This window comes from Coffea arabica, chromosome 5e (genome assembly GCF_036785885.1).
Source record: "Coffea arabica cultivar ET-39 chromosome 5e, Coffea Arabica ET-39 HiFi, whole genome shotgun sequence".
NCBI lineage: Eukaryota > Viridiplantae > Streptophyta > Magnoliopsida > Gentianales > Rubiaceae > Coffea > Coffea arabica.
Window position 1 is genome coordinate 37,184,612 of NC_092318.1, and position 15,422 is coordinate 37,200,033.

General features: G+C 35.6%; 3 protein-coding genes across 3 annotated transcripts; 2 read left to right on the forward strand and 1 right to left on the reverse strand.

Moving 5' to 3' along the window:
• Positions 1-9,621: 9,621 nt before the first annotated feature.
• Positions 9,622-10,509, forward strand: LOC113687275 (uncharacterized). Its single transcript, XM_027204922.1, has one exon. The coding sequence runs from the start codon at positions 9,622-9,624 to the stop codon at positions 10,507-10,509; it is 888 nt and encodes a 295-aa protein (XP_027060723.1).
• Positions 10,510-10,530: 21 nt separating this feature from the next.
• On the forward strand, positions 10,531-11,124 carry LOC113687276 (uncharacterized). Its single transcript, XM_027204923.1, has one exon. The coding sequence runs from the start codon at positions 10,531-10,533 to the stop codon at positions 11,122-11,124; it is 594 nt and encodes a 197-aa protein (XP_027060724.1).
• Positions 11,125-12,459: 1,335 nt separating this feature from the next.
• LOC113687938 (1-aminocyclopropane-1-carboxylate oxidase 1-like) lies at positions 12,460-14,891 on the reverse strand. Its single transcript, XM_027205481.2, has 4 exons — positions 14,668-14,891; positions 14,254-14,480; positions 13,286-13,619; positions 12,460-12,955 (listed from the first exon to the last, which is right to left on the reverse strand). The coding sequence occupies exons 1-4, from the start codon at positions 14,770-14,772 to the stop codon at positions 12,662-12,664; spliced, it is 960 nt and encodes a 319-aa protein (XP_027061282.2). The 5' UTR covers positions 14,773-14,891; the 3' UTR covers positions 12,460-12,661.
• Positions 14,892-15,422: the final 531 nt, after the last annotated feature.

Genomic DNA, 15,422 nt, shown 5'->3' on the forward strand with positions numbered 1-15,422 from the left:
CGCCTAAGTCCATTGGCAATATTAGGAGTTTCCATGGCCTTGCTAGATTCTGTCGAAGATTCATGAATGATTTCAACACCTTGGCTGTCTCATTGACCGAGCTTTCATTGGGAAGAAGTACAAGAGAAGGCTTTTCAAATTTTGAAACACAAACTCACACATGTACCTTTATTATCCTTACTTAACTTTTCTAAGACATTTAAAATTGAATGATGCTTCAGGTATAGGAATTGGTGTCGTGTTGATTCAAGAAGGGAAGCCGATTGCTTACTTTAGCGAAAAGCTTAATAATGCGACTTTAAACTACTCTACATATGATAAGGAACTTTATACTTTAGTTTGTGCATACAAGTGTGGCAGTATTACTTAAGACCTAAGAAATTCATGATTCATACGGATCATGAGTCTCTTAAGTATTTAAAAAAGCAAAACACCCTGAGTAAGAAACATGCACATTGGATTGCATTCATTGAGTCTTTTCCATATGTAATTAAGTATAAAGGTGGTAAGACAAATATTGTAGTTGATGCACTATCACGTAGGTATTCTCTTATTACTACTTGATATGTTAAGCTACTTGGATTTGAAATGATTAAAGAACTTTTGCTAATGACCATAACTTTGGTGAGATCTATATGGCATGTAGTAAAGCTGTTCAAGGTAAGTTCTACCTTTCCAATGACTATTTGTACTACATGAATAGGTTATGAATATCCTCTAATTTAATTTGAGAATTGTTGATATGATAGTCACATATTGGGGGTCTAATGGCACACTTTGTTGTCGCTAAAACGCTTCGTATTTTGCAGGAACATTTTTATTGGTCATGTATGAAGCACGATGTAGAGAGAATAGTGGATCGATGCGTTACATATAAGTAAGCTAAATTGAAGGTACGCTCTTATGGTCTCTATACACCTTTACCTATCCCGCAAGAATTATGGGTAGATATTTCTATGGATTTCATTCTTGATTTACCTAGGTCTAGGTATGGCAATGATTCCATATATTGCTATTGACCACTTCTCTAAAATGGCTCATTTTATTGTCTATCATAAACTGATAATACATCTCATATAGCTAACTTATTCTTTAAGGAAACAGTGAGATTGCATAGCATACCTAGAACCGTAGTTTCTAACTGAGATATAAAATTCTTTAGTTACTTTTGGAAGGTTCTATGGTCTAAGTTAGAAACCAAGTTGTTATTCTCTACTTCTAGTTACCCTCAAACTGATGGCCAAATAGAGGTGGTCAATTGCACTTTGTGTACCTTGTTGCATGCCATTTTTAAAAAGCACCTTAGGAATTGGGAGGAGTACCTACCTCATGTTGAGTTTGCTTACAATCGTACTATTCACTCTACTACTTAGTTCTCGCCATTTGAAATTGTTAATGGTTTTAATCCATTGACACCTTTAGAGTTAGTTCCTTTGCCTATGCATGAGTGTGTGTTGACTTAGATGGCAAGAAATGAGCTGATTTTGTTAGTCACTTACATGAGAAGGTACGTTCCAATATTGCGAAATATACAGCCTAATATGCCAAACATGCTAATAAGGGACATCAAAAGATGGTGTTTGAACCTGATGATTGGGTCTGGTTACATATGCTCAAGGAGCAATTCCTAGTTCAATGCCATAATAAGTTGCTATCATGTGGTGATGGACCATTTCAAATGTTAGAACGTATCAATGATAACGCCTATGAGCTTGAACTACCAGGCGAGTATGGTGTTAGTACTACATTCAATATTTTTTATTTATGTCCTTTTGATTCAAATAACGCACTAGATTTGAAAACAAAACCTTCTCAAGATGAAGGGAATGATAGAAAGATTGGAGATGTTAGAGATCAAGTTTTGAGGTGTGTTGGAGCAAGCCGAGTAATGATCAAGTTCTTGCTCTAGTTGAACCGATCGCGCCAAGAAGTTTAAAGATCAACTCAACACATTTGTTCATATTGTTCATGAATCAATTGAAGGTTTTAAGGGGTTGAAGATCTTAATCAAGAAAAGCATTTGATTGTTACGTTGCTTCAAATGGTCCAGCAAGCTAGTCCTTAGATTCATTCATTTAGTGTAGTTGTTGCATTTGGCCAGGTTAGTTTTAGATGTGTGCCAATTTATTTAGTTGCTGTTCTTGAGTCATTTGTGTGACTTTTCTAGTCACTTTTGAAGTTATTAAGGTCAACAAGCTTAAAGGATCCTAGGGGCCGAGATAGTCAATTAGTTTCCTAGTTAGAGTCAGGTTTTTATCTTGTAAACTCTATAAAAAGAGCTTAAAAGTTTTTCCAGGAAGAAGAAGTCAAAATTTCCAGCAAAATTGAGAGTTTCTCTCTTGGCTTTTTGTGAGCTCCTTTTTGAATACTTTAGAGGTTCTCTTGAGTGTTCAGTCCTAGCTTATCAATCAAGAAATGCAGTTGATTGTGGCGCCTTTCTACCAAAACCTTGGTTCGCTAACTCATTAGGTTATGGAATGAGATAATATCAAGAAGTTCGTACCTCGAGAATTAGGTTGGGTCGTAGGTCTTCCAGTGTCTAAGCTTGAATATCACCATCATGATCCAACCTTGTTGATTACGAGATTCATATGTAATGGAGATCGTATCAGTTTGATATTAAGGGACCGGTCTAATGACATTTCTTGCATCAAGTTACTTTTCTCTTCTTGCTTGTTCCCTTCCTGAGTATAGGTGACACTAGTTTGTTTCTTTCCTAGTAGCAGTGAGTCCAACATTTCAATGTCCTCCTCTTGGTATTCTGATTTTCCATCTCTCATAGGTTCTTTTAGCTCTTCCATCTTTTCTTGATTCTTATCATTTACATGTTCCTTCTCCTTAACCTCTTGTATTGGCACCATCTCAGTCATAGTAGGTTTTATCATGTCTCTTTCTTCCTTTTTACATTTGGCTATGTTTGGAGCCTAATTTGTATCTATAATCTTTGTCAGCATTGCTCTTGTTTCCTCACTTCTAGCTCAAAGTTTGCCCTTAGTTGTCTCGAAATTAGATGCTTGGCATAGAGGTATTTTCCTTGTTGCTCCCTCTATTTGTTTCCTTCTCTCTTTCGTTACATTGATTGGAAACTAATTCCTCATTGCTTGACTCTTTTCAAACTAGTTCCCCATTTAGCACTCCCTAGTAACTCCTTTTGGAAAGGGATCTGTAGTTATTACTTTCTTTTTGTGGGGATCCTTTCCTAAGGTTTACTCTCATCCAAGGTCCATATTGGTTCTCTTGTTGTCCACTTCCCATTGAAACTCTGGTTTTACAACCTTTCTCACTATGTCCAATAACTCCACTTGAGTAGCAGAAATCTGGGCATCTCTCATATTTAAACTTTATCCATCTCATGAAACCATTCATTTTGACAATAGTGCCCCTAAGTATTGGTCGGAAAGTATCAACCAAGACTTGCACCTTCAAGTGCATTCCTTCTTTACCTCCTATTTGAGGAATAATAACTTCTCTCACCCCTTGAAACATTGAGTTGCCACTCTTCTTCCCCACTTCTTTAGACACCCAGTGGATTGGTAAATTCCACATTTGCACCCACAAAGGGGCAATTCTGAATGCATCTTGGTCATCCTCAATTCCTTCATACCATTTGTTCAGAACTAGCAGTTAGTGAACCACTATCCATGGCCCCCCATTTGCTATCCTTTAGTGACAAAGTTTTTAACTCCAGTAAAGTTAGCTATCTTTTCAGCCCAGATTTTCCCCATCAAACTTAGCAAACATTCCTGTCTGCTAGGACTAGAATCTCCTACATCTAGATCTGTTATATTGCACTCTTGGTTGTTCAAGGCAAACTTCTACAGTATCTTAGTCAGCTCTTTAGCCATAGTAATGAGCTAAGATAATGAAAGAATCGCAAATCTATCTGATAATGAATAGAAGCTAACCAATCCAAAACAGATCAAAAGAATATCAGCTTTTTTCCACTAGGTAAATGTTAACCTAGGAGATAAAAGAAAAAGAAGGAAAAAAAGTCAAAAAAAAAAGCTAGCTAAACAAAGGGTTGAAAGAGTATGAACTGGTCTCAAGTTGGATAGTGTTTGTGAAGATCTAGCCCACCACTATCTAGCTTTTATTTCTTTAATCTTGTGTTTCGGCTTGCATCTTCTACTTCAGTTCAGCTGAGCATTTATAATCTTTACTGTTAAGATTAGATCCTGTAGTTACTCCTTTGCATTTACTCTTGTCCGGGCTTATCAGCTAAGAAAATCTGTGTTTGAGATTGAGAATTTGGCTTGGAATTTAGTGCGAGTAAAAGAGGGTTTGAATTTTTGGAATTTTGAAAGAGTGTTGAGCTCCCACCAATGGGAGGAAAAGGCGCTCAATGAGAGAGAGAAAAGCTCTATTTTGGAGATAGTTAAATTTATTTGATTGAAATAGTTGGATTTTTCTTTTCATTTTTTAAATTTCTTCATATTTGTAAAAAACACATAATTGTGAAATTTATTTGTGATATTTGTATGAAGATAAACAAATGAATAAGAGATCTTTTTTCCTTGTATGTTTCTCTGTTTTTTTCTAGAGTATCTATTTTTTGACATTGATTTTTTTTACAATCTCAAATGGCTAATGAGAAATATTTTACGTTTCGATTAAGAAATTTTGATCTATAGAATAATTGGAAATGGAGTCTAAGGATAGGTAAATAATTTTTCATTGTAATTATCAATATTATTAAGATGTAATTAATTGGATTGTTTTATTTCTTTTAATTAGTGCCACATTGAAATGCAATAATTCTAATCAAAAGATATGAGGGTGATTTAGGGATAACGAAAACTGAGATAAAAAGGTGCCACATTGTATTCTATGGTATCTATAATGTTTTATATTATACCACTCATGTATCTTACATACTGTGATCTCAAAAAGCTAAGGGTTTTATAATCTTAACTAAAAGCAGCATTTAATTTGGCATTTTAAGTGAATTTCTTCTTTCCCAATTTTGGCAGCATATATACTTGCGAATATTACATAAAAGGTTAACTTCGTGACATATTATTAGGATCCAAACGCAAAACACACAACTATTGAGATATTAAGTACACAACAATAATGAGGAACAAGCCACAACTATAAAAGATAAATGACACACAATATTTAATGTAATTCGACTCCACCATTGAGCCCATATCTACGGAGAGAAATCCATTCTTTATTATGAGAGGAAAATCCTTTACAAGAATACAACTTGAACCCAACCCAACCCTTGTGTACCATCTCTCATTTTTCAATAACCCTCTCTCACCACCAATGTATAAGACTACGTGTCGCCTCTTGTGTGCCCTTATGTATCTCTTTGTAGTATGACAATCCATCTATTTATAGAGAACATTATTTAGGCAAAACCCAAATAACAACAGGAAACCAATTCTAATTCCTAGATTTATACAGAATAGGAAATAACTTCTGATCCTAAACAAAATAGAAAATTCCTTGGATACTACTTCAAGTAACTAAAACCAATTAGAAAACTAGTTACTTCCACACAAAATAAGAAACTTGTATAAAAGAAATTAAATTAATTTCCTAAGAAGTTTCCACCTTGGCGAAAATTTCTTGTAGTAACCATTTGCTTTCAACTACCAAATAATATGATACCCAATTACACACCTGAATCAATACAATCTTGACACCAAATTGATTCAATTGGCAAATAAACATGTTTAGTTACCCGGACTCCAACTTCCAATTGACTCGTGAGAAAGTGTCTCGATTCACCACCATTTGTAATTCGGGATCCCCTTCTATGAGTTTTAACCCTGATCATTGAGGCAACTAAGTGATAAAATTACCATATTTCTTCTTATCCTCAGGACTGTCTCGCCACGTATGGTTTCCAAGACTTCACCTAAAACAAAAAACTGGTAACTATTATAGTCTTCTTACGCATGAAAATTAGATCTCTTTGTTTCTCTGGAACACGTGCCACACCACCCAAAAAACATAACCAAAATCTAAAATCCACCGGAATGAAGTATCAACTGTTGGAGGTGTGAAAAAGTCTCCACCGATTCACGCCCAAAATCAACATTACACTCCACCTTTTCTTGACCCTTAAATCACCTACCTAAATTCACCATCAAGCATCTCCATGCTTTTCGACTTCCCATCTTTTACCATCAATGCTTTTGCCAAACCATTGAAACAAGGATATGACCCATTAAATTATTCAATTGGTGATAGCTACCAATCCACTTGATCTCAATAGTTAACCAGGACCCAATCTTAAACAACCAAACTCTTGATCCAATCATTCAGTTTGTTGGGATCCAATTGCTTGTGAGTAGCCTAGTCTCGCAATTGGCTTTGATACCACTTGGTGAGATCCAAACGCAGAACACACAACTATTGATATATCAAGTACACAATAATTTAATGAGGAACAAGTCGCAAGCATGAAAGATAAACAACGCACAATATTTAATGTGGTTCGATTCCACCATTGAGGCTACATTTACGGAGAAAAACCTGTTCTTTATTATGAGAGGAAAACCCTTTACAAGAATATAACTTGAACCCAATCCCAACCCTTGTATACCATCTCTCATTTTTCAAGAACCCTCTCTCATCACTCATGTATAAGAGTACATGTCGCCTTTTGTGTGCCCTTGTGTGTCTCTTTGTAGTATCCAACCCACCTCTTTATAGGGGACATTATTTGGCCAAAACCCAAATAACAACAAGAAATCAATTCTAATTCATAGACTTATACAAAATAGGAAATAACTTCTAATCGTAAACAAAATAGACAATTCCTTAGATAATACTTCAAGTAACTAAAACCAATTAGGAAACTAGTTATTTCCACACAAAATAAAAAACTTGTCTAAAAAAAATATGCTTCCTAACATATACCTTACTTTGATAAACGACATAATACTACACCCCTCTAAGATTATATCCCAGTTGTAATATGCCCCTTAAAACAAATTTGGTTAGAATTTTACTTTTATAACCGCTATGGGTAACTAACTTAATTCATTTTATTCAAAGATTTTTGAACATATGCTTTCGCTAAATTGTTTGCCCATTTTATTTGTAATTTTGTTGGGAGAAACTTAACTTTGTTGCTACCACATATGCCATAGAATGAAATCTTGATTAAACAATTTAATTTTTCTTCCACCGACCTCGTTTTGTCTCGTGTCACTGGAAAATTAATAAACAAACTAAATGCGATCGTTTTTACCGTTGGCAGCAAGGTCAACAAATGAAATGAATGGTTCAATCATGTGGGGCACACTTATACTCAAGAATTCCTGGGAGATTGACAGTTGCTAGAGAGGCTCCATTGTGGACAAGGTGTACAAATTATATCATCTCACAAAGCTTGTGATGGTGTACCTATACATTCAGCTTATATCATAAAATCCAGTATTTAATCCTCATTTTTTTTTGGCTGGAGACTTCCAAACGGTACCTACGTACAAGGGTGGAGGGAAGGGGGGGCCAGGGGGCAACCGCCCCCCCTCCAATTGTTAAAAAAAAAAATCTAAGTAAAAAATTTTTTATTATTATGTTTTGCCCCCCAAAAATTGATCAAAAAATTCACTTTGCCCCCCCAAGGGCCCAAACAATAATGTTTGGTGGGATTACTTGTTTGCTTCGTGTCCGTCCATAGTTAGAAGCTAAGCTAAGCTAAAAGGGAGGCTTTCGAGTGAAAAATGGTAAGGAGTCACATCGAACAACTAGCTACAGACAAGAAATCAAAACACAAAGGCAAAGGAAACACCCACTGGCCAGTGCCCACCTCCTCGGATTTTTTTGTTGTAGTAGAGATGTATATACATTTTATGAAGGCCTCATTGCTCTACTAATAATAACATGGAAATTTGAATCTGCAAGTCATCAAATTCCTCGTCAAGTTTTGAAGTGCTTAAAAAACGCGGAGAAACTCTGTCTAGTTTGCTGCTGTACACTTGGTATCTTTCACTGCTATCTACTTGCAGCATATTATACTACTTCCTCCCTACCGCGCAAAGAAAAGATTACACAGAAGAAGAACCTACAGACAGACTCCTTTAATTCTCTCCCGCTGGTGAAGCCGTTTCTGGGGATACAAATACAATGTCGTAGGAATTTCAAGCTATTACCATTTACCAGGTTAGTTTGACATTGCATTTATTTAGTGAAATGTGAGTGTAAAAAGTTCGCCCCGCCAGTTGTTTGATGAAATGCTCGAGAGGGACTTGTATTGTTTTTCGTACTTGGCCTTCTGAATTCGGGTGATAAGCATTTATTTTAGTTGATTCTGAGACTGGTTTCCTTTTCCAATTTTCATACTAATTTTATTTTGAGGATTCTGTTGGCTTCCTTGGGTGATGGCTGGGCTTTTCAGTCAGGCTGAATGGCCAAATTTGTAACGGAATTAGGGAAACCAGTCTTTTGCATTGGTCAAATTCCCATCTCTATAGGCCATAACCAGCATTTCTCAATCAATTTTATTTCGATTACAGGTTGTTGTTTTGTTGCAAATATAGTGGTAATGGCCAACAGGACAATTGATTCTTCTTTCAAGAAAAGACGTCTAGAACCAAGTGGAAGTGGTGAAACTCCTTGTCCTCTTCGTGATTCTTCTCCTAAGCATCAAACAAAGAAATTTTGTAGAGCTGAATCATTAGAGTTTGATATTTCATCCTTAAAACGTGATCCTGGAAAGCGAAAATCCATTTGGGAATATCTAGAGCATCAAAGGGATGAGGTACGGAAAGCATATATTAAGTTTGGGCCATACCAACCTGAGCTTCCGATTGAATCAATGGTTGTTGACAAGAAGGGCTAACGTTTCCTTTTCTCTTGGTATAAATTGTTTCCAGATTGGTTGGAATTTTCTCCAACAAAGAATGCTGCCTTTTGTCTTCCTTGCTCACTTTTTTCCAAGCCAACGGACCGTTTTGGATTAATGGCCTTCACAACTAGTGGATTTAGATCATGGAAGAAGCTAAATGATGGAAAAAATTGTGCTTTTTTAAATCACATTGGAAAAGATCCTAACTCATCACACAAAGTGGCAATGCAATGCTATCATGATTTGGGAAACTCATTGCAACATCTTGATAAAATTTTTGAGAAGCAAAATTCTGAGCAGGTTGCAAAAAATCGGTTGCAACTTCAAGTTTCCATAGATGCTACAAAATGGTGTGCATTTCATGCGGTGGCTTTTAAGGGTCATGATGAAAGTTTAGATTCTAACAATCGAGGTAATTTTATTGAGTTGATCAAGCATGTGTCTTCTTATAATGAAAAAGTGGCTGCTGTGGTCCTTGATAATGCTCCTCGAAATGCATCTTATACTTCACCTACGATCTAAAAGGAGATATTGTCCATTTGGTTGAGCAAGATACAAAAGTATATACGAGAGGAGATTTTTTTTTTTGGTCAAAAGAAAAGGACCTGGCCCCACTTCAGGCCCCAACCCTTATTCGGGTTGTTGGGTTATTCCCCATTTTGGTTACAAGGCTCGAACACTAGACCTCGGGTGTACTAACCCTTAGTGAGACCAGCTTGGTTGCCTTGGAAGGGCATATTCGAGAGGAGATTAGTAATTCAAAATTTTCTATACTTGTTGATGAGGCTCAAGATAGATCAAAAAGAGAGCAAATGGATATTGTTCTTAGATTTGTGGACAAGCAAGGCTATATTCGAGAGAGATTTTTTGACATTGTTCATGTGCACGAAACCAATTCCTTGACTTTGAAGAAGGAGATATGTGATGTCCTTTCTCGCCATAATCTTAGTGTGCAAAACATTCGTGGCCAAGGATATGATGGAGCTAGTAACATGCGTGGAGAATGGAATGGACTACAAGCATTATTTATTCAGGAGTGCCCTTATGCATATTATATTCACTGTTTTGCTCATCGACTGCAATTAACATTGGTAGCAACATCTCAAGAGGTAATTCCTGTGGAACAATTCTTTACATACTTATCTCTTCTTATAAATTTAATTTCATCTTCTTGCAAACGTGTGGACCAACTTAGAGTTGCTAGAGCTGCTAGAATTGCTGAATTGATTGCTATTGATGAACTTGAGACTGGTAGGGGTCAGAATCAAATTGGTACCTTAAAATGGCCAGGGACTACAAGATGGGGGTCTCATTTTAGTTCTATCTGTAGCTTATTCACAGAATATGAAGACATTTGCTCTGTCCTAATTGATGTTATCAATTATGGAAATACATCAACTCAAAGAAGTGAAGCTGATAGAGTTTACGATTTCATGACATCCTTTGATTTTGTTCTTGTTATGCATATGATGAGGGACATTTTAGGATTTGCACAAATACTTTATCAAGCTTTACAATGCAAATCTCAAGATATTTTGAATGCCCTTAAATTGGTTTCAGTAACAAAGGATCGACTTCAAAGTTACAAAGATAATGGATGGAATGAATTGTTCACCAATGTAAAGACATTTTGTGATGCACGAAATATAGAGATGCCTGATATGAATGTCATTTATAAAGCAGGTCGAGGAAGAATTTGAAAACAAAATGATCCAATTACCATGGAGCATCACTATAGGATTGATGTGTTTTTGGCAACGGTTGATTCTCAAATACTTGAAATGAAGAATAGGTTTAAGGAAGATGTAATAGAGTTGCTTATTCTAAGTTCAACATTGCACCCCAAAGATAATTTTCAGGCTTTCAATAGTGAACAAATTTGTCAACTTGCAAACAACTTTTATTCAGTTGACTTCACAGATCAAGAGAAGTTACACTTAAGAACTCAATTAGAGCTTTTCCAGATTGAGTTTTCCTGTAATTCTCAGCTTCAAAATTTGTCATCACTTCAGGAGTTGTGCCAAGTGTTAGCAAAGACAAGAAAGTCAATGTACTATACTCTTATTGATAGATTGATTCGTCTTATTTTGACTCTTCCTGTTTCAACAGCTACAACAGAGCGTGCATTTTCTGCTATGAAAATCATCAAGACTTGTTTGCGTTCTAGGATGGAGGAAGACTTTCTTGCTAACTCTATGATAATGTATATTGAGAAAGAAATTGCTAGAACTTTTGATATAAATTCAATCATTGATGACTTTGATAAAATTAAAAGTCGTCATGCACAATTTCATATGTCCCACACAGTCAAATAGATTTGTAAATATGATGATATTTTTGCATATGTGAAGCGTATAAATAATTTTCATTCTATATAAGGTTGTTTCTAATCTTGTGGTATATATGTTCACATTATTTTTTTTGTAAATATATTTTACTTTCATTGCTATAGACTCGCCCTCCAAAGTTAATTCCTAGCTCCGCCACTGCCTACGTACCTCCTGATGAAATTTTTTCAAAAAATTCTAAATTTTTTATAATATAGACCATAATCTCGAGCTGCACTCAAGGAGAGTTTTATAGCTCTCTCTAATGGCTATAGTCGTTGGTTATTTAATCCTCATACTTACTAGAGGAAAACTTGTGTCTCCAACCACAGAAAGAAGCATACAAAATTCAACTCCTTGTGAAAAGTAAAAGACTGGAAAGGTGTAAGTTACACGTGTGTGTGTATGTCTGCATGTTCTTGGATATATGAAGGTGAGGGATAATAGTGACACATGTTTCGAGAAAAAACTTGCAAAAAAGAAAGGGTAAAAAAGAACTATAAGGAGAATGAGAGAATTCTTGAACTTATACAACTTTGTTATGTCACCAATCAACCTTGATTTTTCCCCTAAACTGCATCCAAATTAGTATTTGGTTCTTAAATGGTTCTACAAAATATATTTAACTCTAAAAACTTTTTGCCATTAGTAGTCAACCATATTTCTGTCAGCTTGAGGATAACTTGGCTTGCTTTTGACTTTTGAGTTTTGACCATTAAAATCACTAACCAGATTTGCCAGAGGGCAAACTGCCTGTTTGTTAAGCTGAAGGTGGCAAAGTGCAAATGTGGTAAATGTTGAATGGATTTTTTTTTTCATTTAAACTTAGTAGTCAACAAATCGTTGGCTTGTCTTGGCTATTGATGACTTGTTTATGTTATTCGTGATTTGGTACCAAAAAGTGGGCTTTTGAAGGATATTGCCAATTTTAAGTTCTCGGCCATGTAACTAATGCATTATTGTTAAATGCTTTAACATGTATAATATGTTAATCATCCGCTTACAACTATTAAATAAATAGTTATGTGAGACAAACTTAGCTTTTCTTGCATTTGATATCGGCTGCTCCTTGTAAGTTTTCTCTCTTAAGTTTGACAATTGAAATTCATAGTTCCAAACATATTTGTGTTTTTGTTCAAAGTACCAGATATTTGATTTGTTAGATTTGTTAGAAATTTGAGGACTAAATTGATCCGGCACTCATAAATTAAAGTAAAATGTTGAGTGTCTAATAATTGAGAAAATTTTAAGGAGTTTTAAAGGCAATTAAACCAAATATTAGGTCAATCAACCATATAGCTTTGCAACAGTTGCCACAAATGATTTTGGAGAAATGTATAGCTTATTTTATTTCTTTGTCTTAGAATTCTTACGACATAATAAATTTTGGTCCCTCAGATGTATAAAGGACCCGAGCAACAAATGACTAGGAATACCCAACAACCCCCACAATAAAAAAAATAATAATAAGTAGAAAACATATGAGGAGAAGAAAACATCCTAGCACTGTTTTATTCCTATGAGTCTAAGCTGTTGCAATTGGACCCATGGTAACATTGGCTTCCACGTTCTTCATTAGTTCAAATCTTGGCTCTTTGGCCTGGAATTTAAGTCCAGCATAGAGTTTCATGTAGTCATCAAAAACAAATTTTGGGTAGACTTCTTTTCTTTCTTCTGCTTCTTTTTCCAGCAGTGCTGGTGCTGGATATATAATTGCATCATTGCCTGGATTGTAGAATGAAGCAAGTGACATCCTATTTCCATCTGTTTGAGCTATGACTCGGTGGAGCACACTTTTGTATTTTCCATTGGTAATCACCTGTGATTAATTTGTAACATAATTAGAACCCAAAATAAAAAGGCATAAGTGAATAAATAGTCTATTCGATTTGTCAATTTTTGCGTTAATTAATATTGATGTTTAGTGTTGCTCACAAATTACAATCACCCCTCTAAATCTGGTATGATATTCCGTATTTATAAGTAATTTTTTTGAGAAATTATCTATCCATAAGCAATATTTATGAGGCACAAGTGTAACTCTACGTAATATGTTGGTATGAAAGTAAGAAATCTTTTGTTTTTTTTTTATTTAGTACTATCATATTATAAAAGTATAAATTTTTAATCCCAAGAAATTAATGTGTACCTCCAGTTGGTCACCAAGGTTGACCACAATAGAGTGCTTCATTGGAGGGACATCAACCCATTGATCACCCTTGAGCAGTTGTAGACCACTTACTTTATCATCTTGGAAAAGCAAGATAATCCCACCAGCATCAGTGTGTGGTCGAAGTCCCTTAATCAATTCTGGCTTGGGACATGGAGGGTAGTTGCTAACCTTGGTGCCAAAATTGGGACCTTTTGAACCATAAAAGGCTTTCTTCAAATAGCCCTTCTCAAGACCAAGATTTTCACATAGTAAATCAAGAAGTTCTTCAGCCAGTTTTTCTAATCTTACAGCAAACTCCTTCATGATGGTCCTGCATCATAAGGAAAAATAATGAGGAAAATTTGATGGGATAGGTGGAATTAATAAAAAGAGAAAATTAAAATAGCCTATGACAGAGCTATGGATATATCTTGCTTTTTAGGCATTGACAAGGGAATACTTTAAGATATTTCAAGCCAAGTTGTCAATAATTGTGTCTGATGAAAGGCTATTTTATTGATAAACCTGAATGGAAATCCAAATCTATCTGTTTCTTGAGAAGGGACACGGAGGTATGGTTGCATGTGTAGCATGTTCGGTCAGCTCAAAACTTCCTATTGTGTTGGGACCTAGGAACTAACTACAGCGCAACAGTATTTATGCTTTTCATGTTCCTGTTAAGATCTTGTCTTGAATAACTTTCCACATCTGTAAACAACACTCTAATAGTACAAGGATGAGAAGAAAATCTGTGCTAAGAACACAAATAAAATGTTAACAAAGACTCAAATTTACAACCTTTAACAACCAAGCTATGAATTATTACAAGTAACATAAAGACAAATTCATACTGATGATTTCTTCAAATTTTTTCAGTTTTCTTTCTGTCAGCAAAATGATTACTTATCCACATAAGACTTGCTTCAAAATATTTCTTGAATTGGGAAATGTGCTATAATTATTACCTGTATTCATCATCTAGATCAGGGACTTGTGAAATGTTTGAGACAGGAAGGTGGCGCAAGAAAAATGTGCTCTCCCAATCCATATCAGTAATCTCAGCTTGTACACCCTCTAAAGCCTTGCTTGCCACCAACTCCTTGAACCTTTGCTCCATGCATTTCTTGTAATGACCTTTTGTCAATCTTTCAACTGTGTCCATCATCTCATGTGGGATTCCATGGTTCACCAACTACATCAAAGTTTCAAAAGAAAAGAAACAAAAGTTAATAATGTAAACTTCTTAGAACCATTAAAATTAAAACAAACTCATGAAAATCCTAGGTACAGCAGTTTGTTACATCAAAAAAACAAAATGAGGTACACTAGTTTGCCTTATATCAGAAAGAAAATTTAAAAAAAAAAGGAATGTGTAGTACCTCAAAGAAACCCCAGTTTTCACAAGCATCCTTTATATGCTCCATGGTGGAAGCTCTCTTGTCACCATTGAGGTTTTTCATGTTGATTACTGGGAAGTTCTCCATCTTACTAGCCTTTGTGGTGGCTACTTTTCTTGCCTAAATGTGTGTTTTGTGCGTGGGAGTTGGATTTTGTTGTGTATTTTGTGTGTTTGTGTGTTGTGTGTGGGATTTGGATTTTGGGGTGGCAATTTATAGGAGAAAGCTGGCAGGAGTGGAGACTCTGAGAACACTTGAAAATCATGTAGTGGTCGAAAGGTTGTAAATGGATGGAAATTTCCATTTGGCCCACCAACAACACATGACTTAAATTCCAGTTGTTCTAGGTCGTTTTGCCTTGTTGGACCATCTTACCTGAAGTGCAAAGGTCCCACTTCTGATGGCTGGACATTTTCTTTATATCTTGACCGATAATGTGTGGCTGCCCTATTTTATTATCATTTTTTTATCACAATAGTAATATTTCTATAATCTAATATATTCTAATCTAAGAGGAAGGGTAGTCGGAAGGGTAGTCGATGGGAGTTGAATCACCATCGGAGAAAGCCACTCAAAACAATCACATATAATGACAAATTGGTGGAAGGCAAAGATCCTTGACCTCCCACACCACCAAGACTAAATTGCTTGTGGTGACCACCAGCCCTTTGGGCGGCTACATATTATTATTGTTATTATTGTTTTGTTGAAATGTGATCTAAGTTGTTATCATACAA